Genomic DNA, 14,246 nt, shown 5'->3' on the forward strand with positions numbered 1-14,246 from the left:
GAATTAACAGGGAATTGAAATACTGTGAAAATTTAGTATGGACAGAGGAACTCAGGACAGTGGGTTGGAACCATCTTTGGTAGCCAGTGGATACCAAATGACAATCATTAGGTGGGTGTGCAGTGCGTCCTCGAATGCAAGGCCTGTGGGTTGGGGGGGCTAGGTTTACAGTGGAAGAGTTAACCCCTAAAAGATGGGCATCGTAATTCTTTGATATACGCTCAGGACGGGCATAATCGGCAGGTGCGATATGGTGGGGGATTTGTAGGCAGGGAGGTGTGGAGGGGTGTGGGGGTTGTGGGATGGTGCGGGGATGGGAGCTGGGTGCTTGGGGGAGGTGAGGGTGTGGGGGTGGGGGGTGATGGATAGGGGTGGTAAGTGGGGGATTGGGAGGGGGTGACAATGGGGGCTAGAGGGTGGTGTTTTTTGGGGGGGGGTTTGGGGGAGATGAGGGGGGGTGCAGAAGGATAGAGGGTTGGGGGTGGTAGGGGTAGGGGGAGGGCAGGAGGGGGTGGTGGGGGGATGGTGGAGGGAGTGGAGGGTGGTGGGGAAGCTGTTGGGGGGATTATGGGGGGCATGGGGGTGGGGGTGGTGAGAGAGTGGGTGTTAGTGGTGGTAGGGGGCTGTGGGGAGCACTGGGGGACAGTGGTGGGATTTGGGGGGCAGTGGATGTTTGGGGTTGGGGTGGTGGGGGGAGGGCAGGGGGTTGGGGTGGTGGGTGGGGGTTGGTAGTGGGTGTGAGGAGGGTGGAGTGGGATGGGGGGGGGTTGTGACCGCATATGCAGACACCTGTCTTTTTGGCCCTGGTACCCACGGACAGCATATGCGAACACTCGTCTTTGATTAAGAGGAAGGATGGGACTGGAGTGTATCGGTGTTATGATGAGAAGTAGATTGAGATGGTTTAAGCATGTAGAGAGGATGGGGAAAAACGGTTGGGTGCAGAAAGTGAGAAGTGTGAATGTTGGGGGTAGCGTTGTGAGTGGCAGACTGAAAAAGACCTGGGATGAGGTCATAGGGTGTGACCTTGGAGATAAGGGACTGAACAGGGAGGGTACCAGAGATGGGCAGCATGGAGAGCTGCCATTAGGTGACCAAGGCTGACACATGCAAGCATGTTGGAGCCTTTATAAACGAAACAAGATTAAATGAAACAGGTGTATGTGAAGTTCATGTATAAAGAAAAAAAAATATGTTCATGGATATGCTTGTGAAATGGATCCAGGCTTCCAGAGACTTGGATGATGTAATGATGTTTAGACTTGGATGATGTAATGACATTTGATGCAATGTGTGGGTCATTTCATTGGGGACACTGAATAGTTTTCCTACTTTTAATTATTTATTTATTTATTTATTTATTTTTATGATGGGGATAAGGATTCAGATTATGACATCTGTGACTCTCTTCGTGGAGAGAAGGGAAATGAATACTTTCACTGCCGTGTAGCTAGTGTGAACATCCAGATACTGTATTAGTTTGTTACATACTCAATTTGTTTTTAATAATCATTGGTTTGGGCATGTGGAGAGGATGGGAAATAACAGTTGGATGCAGAAAATGAGAAGTGTGAACACTGAGGGTAAGGTTGTGAACGGCAGACTGAAAAAGAGCTGGGGTGAGGTCATAGAGTGTGACCTTGGGAATAAGGGACTGAACAGAGAGGCTACCAGAGATGAGCAGCATGGAGAGCTGCCATTAGGTGACAAAAGCTGATGCATGCAAACGTGTATATGGGTGGGGTTATAAAAGAGATATATACTGTACAAGGTAGGGCAGTGATGTTGGAGTGGCCCTAATGAGAGAGGGTAGTGTTTGGAAACACCCTATACTGTTGTTTGCAGATGATACTGTGTTGTTAAGTGAAGACGAAGAGGAGCTGTAAGACGTGATGAATGAGTTTGGGAGAGTGTGTAAGAAACAGAATCTAACGGTGAATGTAGGGAAGAGTCAAGTTATGGTCTTCGAGAGAAATGAAGTTACTGAATGTACAGTGAAGTTGGATGAGGAGGAAAAGAAAATGTGTGTGTGTGTGTAAGTACTTGGGTAGTGTGATGAGTAAGGATGGAAGTTTAGAGGGTGAAGAGCTTGAAAGGGTACAACAAGGAAGAAAGGTTCTTTGAAAGCAGTGATAAGGAACAGGGAAGTGAGCATGGAAGTAAAAAAGTCGCAGCATGACAGTATTGTAATACTGTATTTGGAGGGACAGAAATCAAGGGTGAGAGCAGTGGAAATGAGTTATTTGAGAGGAGCATGTCGAGTCACTTGGAGAGACAGACTGGCAAATGAGGAAGAGAGGAGCATGTCGAGTCACTTGGAGAGACAGACTGACGAATGAGGAAGTGAAGGAGCATTGTGACATGGGTGTGGATGTGATAGAAAGTGTTAGCAGAAATACATTGAGGTGGTTTGGCCATATGGAGAGGATGGAGAACGAGAGACTGACGAGGAAAGTGTATGTGAGTGAGGTGGAGGGGGGGGAGGAAGGGGGAGGCCAAGGATGAGATGGAGGGATGGAGTGGGGAGGTAAATGAGAGAGCGGTGTGTGAGCTGGGAGCAGGGCAGTGAAATGGTGGGGAACAGGGTGACATGGAGGCAGTTTGTTTGTGGTCACCCCTTATGGGATTAAAATGTCTGGCAATAGGTAGATAGAATCATTGGTCCTAAAATGAACTTAAGAATACTGTTTTGTTTTGTGGTATTTTGAATTTGTGCTGGAAGAGTAGGCACTGGTACTGAGGATGATGTAATGGGTTGTAATGGAGTACCAGGAGAAAGTGATAATTTGAAGCAACCGAAGGATATGTGGCAGGAAAGGAGGTTGTGCATTTGTAACTCGTAAACCAGGAAAGCATTTATAATGCTGAATGCAAACCTTATAACCAACCAACACGTGTTCCGTACGTGACAACAAGTGGGTTGGCAGAGGGTTAGTGCCCCTCCGTAGAAAACAACTGACTAAAAATAGAAACCAGAAGCCTGACCAAAAGGTGACGACTAAGGACCGAACAAAGGACATGGTATGGATAACTTACATGGAATGTAAGGACTGCAAATGATGAGGTGAAAGAAAGAGAGATTTTCCAGGTGCTTGAGTGTGTGAAAGTGGATATATGTGGATTAAATTAAACTAAATGGAGAGATGAGAGTGTGAGAGAATGGGAGTATGGATGGGGTATAAGTGCAGGTGTAGGTGAGAATGAGAGGGCAAAAAAAGGAGTGTGTATTGGTGTGAGTAACAGATGGATGGAGAATACAAGAGAGTATGGATCGGTTGGCCCAAGGATTGTGTGGGTAAGATTGAAAGTTGGACTACAAATGTGGGTGATTGTGTGTGTGTATGTGCCAACGCAAGATCTTGCAAGCAGAGTGAGAGAGGAGTTCTGGACAAATGTGGAAGTGTGCATGGAAAAGTTTGAAAGGAATGAGAGAGTGCTTTTGATTAGAGATATGAATGGAAAAGTAGGGAATGTGAAGGTGGATGAAGTAGTTGGCGAATGGGGTGTGCCTGCAGAGATGGATGAGAATGGCAGTGCTTTAGTGGACATTTGTGCCAGGAGGGGGCTGGTCATAGCCAATACCCTCTTCAGGCACAAAATGATCCATAAGTATACGTGGCGAGTGATGAGAAAGGGTGGGTGGTGAACTGAATGATTGGAAGGCAATGACTGATTATGTGTATGTGGATGAAAGGATGAGAGGGTGTGTAATGGGTGCAAGAGTATATAGAGGTTGGGGAAATGGAGTTTCTGATCAAAGTCCAAATGAATTGGAAAAACAGAAGAAGGGAAGGACAGGAGGAAGTAGTGCACACAATGAGGGTGGAAAGGTTACAAGAGGATGGAAAGAAGGCAGAGTATAAGAGGGAAGTGGAGGAGCGATTGGATAAATATGGATTGGAGCAGATGGGGGACGTAGAAGGTGTGTGCAAGATATTCACAGAAGAAATCTGTGCAGCATTTGAGGTGGTGTGTAGGATGAAGAGATGACAAAAGGGGGTGCAGGGAACAGCATGGTGGAATGAAGAGGTGAGAGAGGCTGTGGCACAAAAGAAAGCACACTGTATAGTAAGTGGATGAGAAATGGGCGTGGAAAAAGTTGAGAGACGGAAGAGAGAGTTACATGTAGAGAGGAGGAGAGAGGCGAAAAGATTAATAAGAGAGAGTAAGAAGAGAGTGGATGAGGCATTTGGAAGGAACTGGAGTGTAAAGTGGCGGGAGTGTTAGAAAATGTTTTGGAAAGAGGTAAGGAGAGTTAGACAGGGTGCCAGAGAAGTTAGTTGGGGAGTGAAAGATAAAAATGGTACATTAGTAGTGAAGGGAGAAAAGGTGAGCAGATGGAGAGAACACTGTAACCCCTAGGGTACGCAATTCACCAGCCTCGACTACCCCCCAGGACGCAAAAACAGGCCTATTTTTCGAGTTCTCAAAGGTTAAAAGTTTTATGCTTGATTTATAGAGCTTGAATTTACACACCTGAAAACGCAAACCCCACCCTCCTAGACCCCATAGTCACCAAGCTGTGGCTCGTCAAAGTTGATAATAGTTACCTGTCACAACTCCGGCGAGAAAGAAAATACGCCGCTCGCACCTGTTTTCTTCACAAAAATACGTATATAAATCACCAAAATCAATTATTTCTGGTGTGTATAGTTGTTATAAACCATTGTAATGCGCTTAGAAAAAAATAAAATGGTGACAAACCTCCCCCCCAATTAATATGATAACTAGTAAAACTTATCCTCCCCTCCTCTTCTCTCCCCATACCTCCAGTCCCCTCCTTCCCTTCCCCTTCCCTCCCCTCCCATAATCCCCCTTCCTCCTCCCCTCCCTGCCGAGCTGTCAATCTAGCTAGGGAAAATGGTCATGAACCCCCCCAATTAAAATATGATAAATAGTAAAAATTATCCTCCCCTCCTCATACCTACAGTCCCCTCCCTCCCCTTCCCTTCCCTCCCCTTCCCTTCCCTCCCCTCCCCTCCTCTTTCCTTCCCTTCCCTTGCCTAACTTCCTCTCCCTCCTCCCCTCCCCTCCAAGCTGTCAAATCTAGCTAGGGAAAATAAAATTTCTTTTTTGAGTGGGTTTTGAATAAAGACAGCTAAAATAATTGTGGTGTGCATATCTGTATGCAAAGACAAGAATAAATTACAGGTAATGATTAAAAAACACATGCCATAAAGCGTAAAAAATACGCAAAATATTCGAGGCTGGGGAGGTAAAGATACTGCGTGCTAGGGGGTGGGGGGGAGGGTGGGGGTGGGGGGGAGGTGGTAAGACCAGGAGGGGGTGTATGGGGATGGAGGGATGGGAGGAGACCACCACCAAACACAAAAGAAGGGCCCCAGTGGAGTACAGGGACATGGAGGGAGGTAGGGGGGAAATACCCTCCCTGCAGATGACTGGGGGGGTATCCATATGGGAGGGAGGGTGTTGGAGGAGTAGTGGTGGTGGTAAGAACGATGGGAGGTAGGGTAACTAGGTAGTGGGGTAGAGAGACGTTGCAAGAGGGAGGGGGGGTACACCCCCTCACTGCCTGGGTACGGGCCTGGGCCCCCCCTCTAGTGTGTCCAACGCTTAGTTCTGATTGGTTAGAAGCCATCTACGTCACAGCCGGGGTGGAGCCACCTGCCACCAGTATTTTGTGGATGTTGCACGATCGGCGTTGCTCGTCCATTTAAGAAATTGTGCAAAAAGCTCGATCAACAAGCTTAGTACTTTAGGGGTTAAGGAATTGTTGAACATAGAGAATGAAAGTAATGCAAGTATAAGTGACTGGGGAATGGCTGGGAGAAGGAGGGATGTGAGAAAAGAGGAAAAAATCAGTAGGATGGAAGTTGTGGAAGCAATGAAGAAAGTCAAAATGGGGAAAGCCCCAGGAATTGATGGAGTGCGTGGTGAAATGCTGAAGCATGGGGAGAGATAGTAGTAGAATGGATGTAGATGTGCAGATTGGCCTGGGAGGAAGGTAGAGTCCCGCAGGATTGGAAGTCAGATATAATTATTCCTCTGTACAAAGGAAAAGGGGAAAAAGAAGTGTGTGGTAATCATAGGGGCATTTGTTTTCTTGGTGTAATAGGTAAGGTATATGGTAGGATACTTATTGACAGAGTTAGGGAAATAACAGAGGAGTTGGTTGGAGGAGAACAGGGAGGTTTAGGAAGGGAAGAGGTTGTGTAGATCAGATATTCATTCTTAGATCTTTAGTGGAAAAGTTTCCAGAGAAGGGAAAGAAGTTGTATGTGGCCTTCATGGATTTGGAGAAAGCATATGACAGGGTGGATAGACAAGGATTGTGGAAAGTATTAAGAATATATGGAGTAGATGGGAAGTTGCTGAATGCCCTGAAGAATATGTATGAGGGTGCTATGGCTGTAGTGTGTGTGGATAATGAACTGAGTGAATTTTTCTGTTTGAAGGTTGGATTGAAACAAAGATGTGTCATGTCTCCATGGTTGTTCAGTCTGGATATGGGTGGGGTAATAAAAGAGATACAAGGGAGGGCAGTGGATGTGGGAGCGGCCCTGGTGAGAGAGGGTAGTGTTTGGAAACTCCCTGTACTGTTGTTTGCAGATGATACTGTGTTGTTAAGTGAAGACGAAGGGAAGCTGCAAGGCTTGGTGATAGAAATGGAATTTAAAGGTGAATATAGGGAAGGTAAAGTTATGGCTTTCGAGAGAGGTGAAGTCAGTGAATGTACAGTGAGGTTGGATGATGAGGAAATGGAAAATGTGAGTATGTTTAAGTACTTGGGCATATTTGGGTTTTCTGGATGTTGCTGCTCCTCACTATGCCCTAGGGTGGAAAAGGAGGTCTGGATGATGATAAGATTACACCACCATCAGTATTTGTAGCTTAAATTAGAAAATACTTGCTTTCATTGCATCTATCTATCTATCTATAGCCCGACGTCCTAATCCTGCAAAGGGTGGCCGCAGACAAAACGCCTCCAAGTTGCTCTGTCACCCACCATTTGACTACCCTTCCCCCAACTCACTCCCTCCTCCCTCATATACCTCTCAACTCCATCCCTCCACCTCATCCTCGGTCTACCTCTCCCTCTCCCTCCCTCCATCTCACCTACATACACCCTCTTAGTCAGTCTTTCATTCTCCATTCTCTTCACATGTCCAAACCACCTCAGTGTATTTCTCCTAATCTTCTCAACCACATCCACATCCACCCCACAACGTTCCTTCACTTCTTCATTCGTCAACCTGTCCCTCCACATCACTCCGCATGCTCCTCTCAAGTAACTCATTTCCACTGCTCTCACTCTTGATTTGTTCCCCTCTTGCAAGGTCCACGCCTCGCTTCCATACGTCAGGGTAGGGATCACAATACTATCATGCAGTGACTTCTTAACTTCCATACTGACCTCCCTGTTTCTCATCACTGCTTTCAGTGTATCAACAACCTTCCTACCCTGCTGTACCTTTTCTCGCACTTCATCCCCCAAAGTTCCCTCCTTACTCATCACACTACCCAAGTACTTGAATGCACTCACATTCTCCATATCCTCACCATCCAACCTCACTGCACACTCTGTGACTTCATTCCTCTCAAACACCATAACTTTACTTTTGTTTACATTAACTTTCAGAGTCCTCCTCCTACACACTGTCCCAAATTCATTCACCAAACCTTGCAACTCCCATTCATCGTCACTCAACAGTACTGTATCATCAGCAAACAGCAACATTGCATGCTTCCATGAAAACATAAAAAATTATTCATTTTTGCTCTTATGATATCCTAATATTGAGTTTGTCAATGTTACAACTGCTGTTTTCAATGAACTAGAAACTAAGCTAAGTCCCCAATACCAGTTTATTACTTCCCAGGAATTGCTGAAAGCTGTAAAGAAAAAAAAATAGGACGTGCACTGTAATACGAGATGTGATTTGTAACAACATGTAATTTTTTAATTTGTGGCCGAGTTTTCTGCCTAAGAATGATGATTATGTGGTTAGTTAACAAGCTTGTAGACACACTTCTTTCTTATCATTAAGTTTTTGGAGAAAATTTGGTGCATCAGTTTTGGCTGTGATCCCCGTCCCTTAGTATCCGTTTGAAAACTGTAGTATGATAATTTGCAGTTTCTTTACAGAATTACGTTGTGACCTACCTGTATTTATTCTTTATATACAGGTGAAGATGCAAGTTGCCTTCATGTTGGGAAGACATCAAGTATTTTTGGAGCTGCCAGAGGAAATGGATGACTATGAAGACTTCACTGAAATTCTCTCAAATTCACACTTGAATACACATTTCCTTTCCCTTGGTCGTGAGGTAAGTGGTTCAGGGTTTTTTAGTGTTATAGTTTGCCCAAGATCTGTGCAGCCCTGTTTAGCGTGGAGGTAGAATAGGGTGTACAGAACTTACCGATGCAACTTTACCATTTCCAGGAGTAGCATAAATTCCATCATTTTTCCATTAACCCATATTTACAAGAAGCCTATTAATTTTAAAGATTTTCTGTATGCTGTATAATGTTTGTAGATGGTACATCAGATATTGCAACTTTAAATTAAATCATCATACGGGTGTATCACACCCCAACCAGATTCAAAGTGAAGGTGATATACGATATTTATACTGAGTGTGGTAGGTGGGGGCACTCACCATCCACTCACTCGATGTAGTGCTGCTCTCGGGTGTCTGCCCTTTCCTCTCTTCCTTCCTTCCTTCCCTCTCCTGCATCCTTCTCTCCATCCATCCTCTTCTGTCTTTCTTTCCTTCATTCTTTCCTCCTTCTTGTGTCTACAGGTGACTTTACAGTCCCTCTTCTGTCTTTCTTTCCTTCAGTCTTTCCTCTTCCTTCTGCCAGTGGGTGACTGTACACTGAGTGACAAGCCAAATGGTTACCTGTACACCAGGAATCCATTTACTACGCTGGGTGGTAACCATATAACCAAATTATGGCACCTAGGGGTTTTAGGGGGTAATTAAGGCGCTACAGTTGGATTGAACTGGTGTAGGTTTATATCTAAGGGGTGGTTGGGGTTTATTGTTCACATAATACCCCTCAGGGATGAGTGAGGCTGGCCACTTTCATCTTAAATGTCAGGACCAACTTGCCTAGCCCCAGGCCTCTAAGCTCCTCATGGTTCAACACAGGATTGGATGATGGATGGAAAGTGTTAAAAGAGAACTTTAGGTTAAATAAATGTGAACTATGTTATGAAAAGCGTGGGGTAGGAACGTCCATTTATTAAATGGTAGAAGAGATTGTGCATAGAAGGTATGGTTGTACAGGGAAACTGGATAGAGATAGGGTAAAGTAATGTCTGAATGGGTATCTGAACAACTGTCCCCCGGACAACTGCCCGTAGGACAACCCCCTGGACAACTGCCCCCTCTGTGCAATTGCCTCCCGCTAAAGATTAGGTTAGGTCAGGTCAGGTCAGGTCAGGTTAAGTTAGGTTAGGTTAGGTTAGGTCAGGTTAAATTAGGTTAGGTTAGGTTATTTCAGGTTAAATTAGGTTAGGTTAGACACTTGCGACCATTTGTCCAGTGAATCGGCCGATATTTTGCGGAGACAATTGTCCGGGGGACAGTTGTCCAGGGGGCAATTGTCCTAGAACTATCTGAATGAGCTTGAACATGAGATGTCATGGACTGAGAAGAGTATGGATGATATATAGTAAATGAGATTGTAAAAAATGCAAGGTATGTTGAGGAAAATAAGAAATGAAATGGATGGATCATGTCTATGGGTGGGTGGTGATCAGATAGTTTGAGGTCTGCTGTCAGGAAAGATGCACGTTCAGTCCTACATTGGGACATTGGGAGATGGAACAATCTGGTAATTTGAATACACTTAAAGAAGACTTTGCTGGTCTTCTACACGATCCACTGACATGTCATAAAATCACCCCCATCAATACTGTACCATTACACTAGTTCTTATTGCAACAGTCCTAGCCTGTATTCAATATGGATGGTTGGTGTTAGCATTGAAGTGATGATGTAAAAGTATGTAATGCATAAGAGAATTGCAAGATCTTAAGGGACAGACTGTCAGGTCAGTGCCTTGAGCCAGACTGGGGTAGGGGAGTGAAGTTGTGCCCCCTTTCAATACATGGTAGTGGAAGGACTGACTATCTGACAGTTATACGAAAAGCACATAAGAAAGAATAATTTTAACAAAGTATGTGGAGAGAGTTTTTTGTGTGAGGACTGACTATCTGACAATTGTATGAAAGGCACATAAGAAAAAATAATTTTAACAAAGTATGTGGAGAGAGATTTTTGTGTGAGGTGGAGCCAGAATTCCAAGAGCTTGATTGATTGATGTGTAAACGGTTATATTGTTAGCCTTTCTGGGCATTGTGTTCGATTTTTTTTTTTTTTTTTTTTTTTTTTCCCCATCTCATAGGTGGGAATTAGGTTGATGATGATGGTCATGATGATGATTGTGATGAACTAGTCTGTATGCATCCTTTGGCTACTGTATGTTTTATTCATGCCTGTTTCCATATTTCATTTTCATAGTTGGACATCATGGATCCAAAGACTCCTGAAGATATATACAAATCACACTTGGAGAACAATCGTCCAACTTTTGGCCCAGGACAAGTAGATTCTGCACGTCAGAATCTTGCTTCATCTTTCGTCAATGGTTTTGTTAATGCTGCTTTTGGTACAGACAAACTGCTCACTGAAGATGGTAATAAATGGTTGTATAAAAACAAGGAACATGGTAAGTCTTTGTGTTTTATAACAGTATTTTTAACCAGCCCTCATTTCCATTGATCTCTTTGATCACTGAGCTCACTGTACAATGTAAAGCTATATAAGTGTTTTTACTATCTGAATATGCGAATAAGGGAGTTAATTTAAAGGTGTAATTGTTTGGGGCTAAACAAATTAAAAGTTGTTGTTCTTTATGAAGTCATTAATGATTCAGTTGGTTCTCATAAGATATGATTTATTTGATGAGAACAAAATAATTTTAAAACTGATATAGTTACTAGCTTCACAGTTTAGTCATTTCTTTGATATGATTTATCCTTCTTCACATACATCAGGAATGTTAAGTGCCACAGCATCCCTTGGATTGATCTTGCTTTGGGATGTGGATGGAGGGTTGACACAGATTGACAAGTATTTATATTCTTCTGAGGACTTCATCAAGACTGGGGCACTGCTTGCTTGTGGTATTGTCAATAGTGGTGTCCGAAATGAGTGTGACCCAGCTCTTGCCCTTCTCTCAGATTACATTGGACACAAAACCATGGTAAGACATTGTTACATCATTTAAATACACTATTTGAATTATAATTACTACAAGCAAGTTTGTATGTAATAATGAATGTTCTCTTGATTCTTGAAAGAATGTTTATTAGTTTTAATTGCAGTAAATTTATGACATATATATATATATATATATATATATATACAGGTTATCCCTTAATTCACGCGAACTTTTTTCATGCGATTTCGGTTATCCACGAATTTTTCGTACAATAATTAAAACAAAATTATAGTATTCAAATAAGTAATTTCAATATACAGGAGAAATAAATAAAGTATAAAAAATGCCTACCTGCTGCCCGTGTGCACACACATGTATGTGTGTGTGTGTGTATGTGTGTGTGGGAGCCGAACGGTCTAACCATGCATGACTTGCAAATCGTTATTTGTGGCTTATTTTCTGCCTTCCAGTAATTGCTTGCCTTGTCTGTCAACATGGGGCATAAGCGTAGTGCTAGTGATGCATGTGGTAACACACCAAAACTGACTTGTAAAGTGATGTTGCTGACAGAGAAAGTTAAAGTGTTGGACAAACTTCAGGGAGGAGTGTGGGCGACAATTCTCTGTCAGGACGATTCCCTGTCATTTATTTACATACCAGTTTATTTAGCAAGTACAGTACACTAGTTTTTTACTTATATGAGTTATAAAATCCCCCTGAAAATTAGTTATTAAAGTATTAATTAATCAGTAATAAGTATATTAATAATAAAGTATAAAATATGCCTACCTGCTGCCCGTGTGCACACATATGTATGTGTGTGTGTGTGTATGTGTGTGTGGGAGCCGAACGGTCGAACCATGCATGACTTGCAAATCGTTATTTGTGGCTTATTTTTCTGCCTTCCAGTAATTGCTTGCCTTGTCTGTCAACATGGGGCATAAGCATAGTGCTAGTGATGCATGTGGTAACACACCAAAACTGACTTGTAAAGTGATGTTGCTGACAGAGAAAGTTAAAGTGTTGGACAAACTTCAGGGAGGAATGTCGGCGACAATTCTCTGTCAGGACGATTCCCCGTCATTTATTTACATACCAGTTTATTTAGCAAGTACAGCACACTAGTTTTTTACTTATATGAGTTATAAAATCCCCCTGAAAATTAGTTATTAAAGTATTAATTAATCAATAATAAGTATATTAATAGAATGACGGGGAATTGTCCATGTTTTGACGGTGAATTGACTTGATGATGAATTGTCTCAGAACCGTATGTTTGGGGTGAGTCAACTGTTCCTACAATAAAGAAGGAGAACGTAGCATACTGGAGAAGGGCTAGTGCACCAGACTGCTAAAGAGTGTCCACCTACGCCTGTGAATTGTCTTGTAACTGCATGTTTGGGGTGAATGAGTCAACTGTTCATACAATAAAGAAGGCAGAATGTAGCATACAGGAGGCAGTGAGGGCTAGTGCACTAGACTGCTGAAGTGTCTCCACCTACGCCTGTGGTTGTCGGGTTTCAGTTTTAAATTTGTTACATTTTTGTTGTTTTTAATACTTAATGCTAGTTTATAAGGTGTATGTAGTGCATAAACAGTATTATTCAGATGTAATATATGTATAGACATGCGTAATTATGTGCACACAAGGGCAGAACATATACTGTACGCGAATTTACTACATACGCGAAGGGTCTGGGAACCTAACCCTCGCGTGAATTAAGAGCTTACCTGTATATCATCATCCGGACCACCTTAGGGCAAGGTGAGGAGTAGCAGTGTCCGGGCAGCCCAGATTTGCCCAGTCAAGTGGGCCATGCATCCATTCACTCACCATTCAAGCCCCCAGAATCCTGGCTCTATCTGATACGCCAAAAACATTCACCATGTTCTGTAGCCTCAAAACGTATCCGATAGAGTCAATCCGGATGCTGTCACATTAAAAAGGGGTGCCAAATCCCTGATCATGCACTTCTTCTCACAATATTCATCCAGCCAGCTTGATATCATCAGTCCCCTAGCTTCACTGGCTTCCATACTTCTCTTCCATACACCCTCCACCTTCTTCTTGGCCTACGTCGCCTCCTTCCTCCTCCTGGTTCGCTCATATATATCTTATATATATATATATATATATATATATATGGATGAAATGGAGGAATGGAGTGGAGAGGTATATGGGAGATGGGGATGTGAGTTGGGAGCAGGGCAGTGAAATGGCGTGGGACAGGGCGACGTTGAGGCAGTTTATTTGTGGCCACCTTGTAAGCTGTCTGGCAATAGATAGATAGGTAGATATCTATCTATCTATCTATAGCCGGACGCCCTAATCCCGCAAAGGGTGGCTGCAGACAAAACGCCTCCAAGTCGCTCTGTCACCCACCATTTGGCTACCCTCCCCCCAACTCATCCCCCCCTCCCTCATATACCTCTCAACTCCATCCCTCCACCTCATCCTCGGTCTACCTCTCCCTCTCCCTCCCTCCACCTCACCTACATACACCCTCTTAGTCAGTCATTCATTCTCCATTCTCTTCACATGTCCAAACCACCTCAGTGTATTTCTCCTAATCTTCTCAACCACATCCACATCCACCCCACAGCGTTCCTTCACTTCTTCATTCGTCAACCTGTCCCTCCACATCACTCCGCATGCTCCTCTCAAGTAACTCATTTCCACTGCTCTCACTCTTGACTTGTTCCTCTCTTGCAAGGTCCATGCCTGGCTTCCATACGTCAGGGTAGGGATCACAATACTATCATGCAGTGACTTCTTAACTTCCATACTCACCTCCCTATTTCTCATCACTGCTTTCAGTGTACCATACATATATATATATATATATATATATATATATATATGTCTCTATCTATCTATCTATCTGTCTATCTATCTATCTATATAAATCTATCTATCTATCTAATATATATATATATATATATATATATATATATATATATATATATATATATGATTGCCACAAATCTCCCCTCTTTGTTGATCATTAGCAAGTAGTATTTATCCTTTAATTGGAATTAATATTTTATC

At 43.2% G+C, this 14,246-nt stretch overlaps 1 protein-coding gene across 1 annotated transcript in view; it reads left to right on the plus strand.

Moving 5' to 3' along the window:
• Positions 1-14,246, plus strand: part of Rpn1 (regulatory particle non-ATPase 1) — a 79,439-nt gene that overhangs the window by 41,878 nt on the left and 23,315 nt on the right. Inside the window, exons 6-8 of the mRNA XM_080267336.1 lie at positions 8,149-8,289; positions 10,495-10,702; positions 11,031-11,239. Of these exons, the coding sequence (XP_080123462.1) occupies positions 8,149-8,289; positions 10,495-10,702; positions 11,031-11,239 (558 nt within the window). The remainder of the gene's footprint in view (positions 1-8,148; positions 8,290-10,494; positions 10,703-11,030; positions 11,240-14,246) is intronic.

The sequence above is a fragment of the Coenobita brevimanus genome, chromosome 23 (assembly GCF_032717465.1).
Source record: "Coenobita brevimanus isolate Jiangsu-jjx chromosome 23, ASM3271746v2, whole genome shotgun sequence".
NCBI classification, from domain to species: Eukaryota; Metazoa; Arthropoda; class Malacostraca; order Decapoda; family Coenobitidae; genus Coenobita; species Coenobita brevimanus.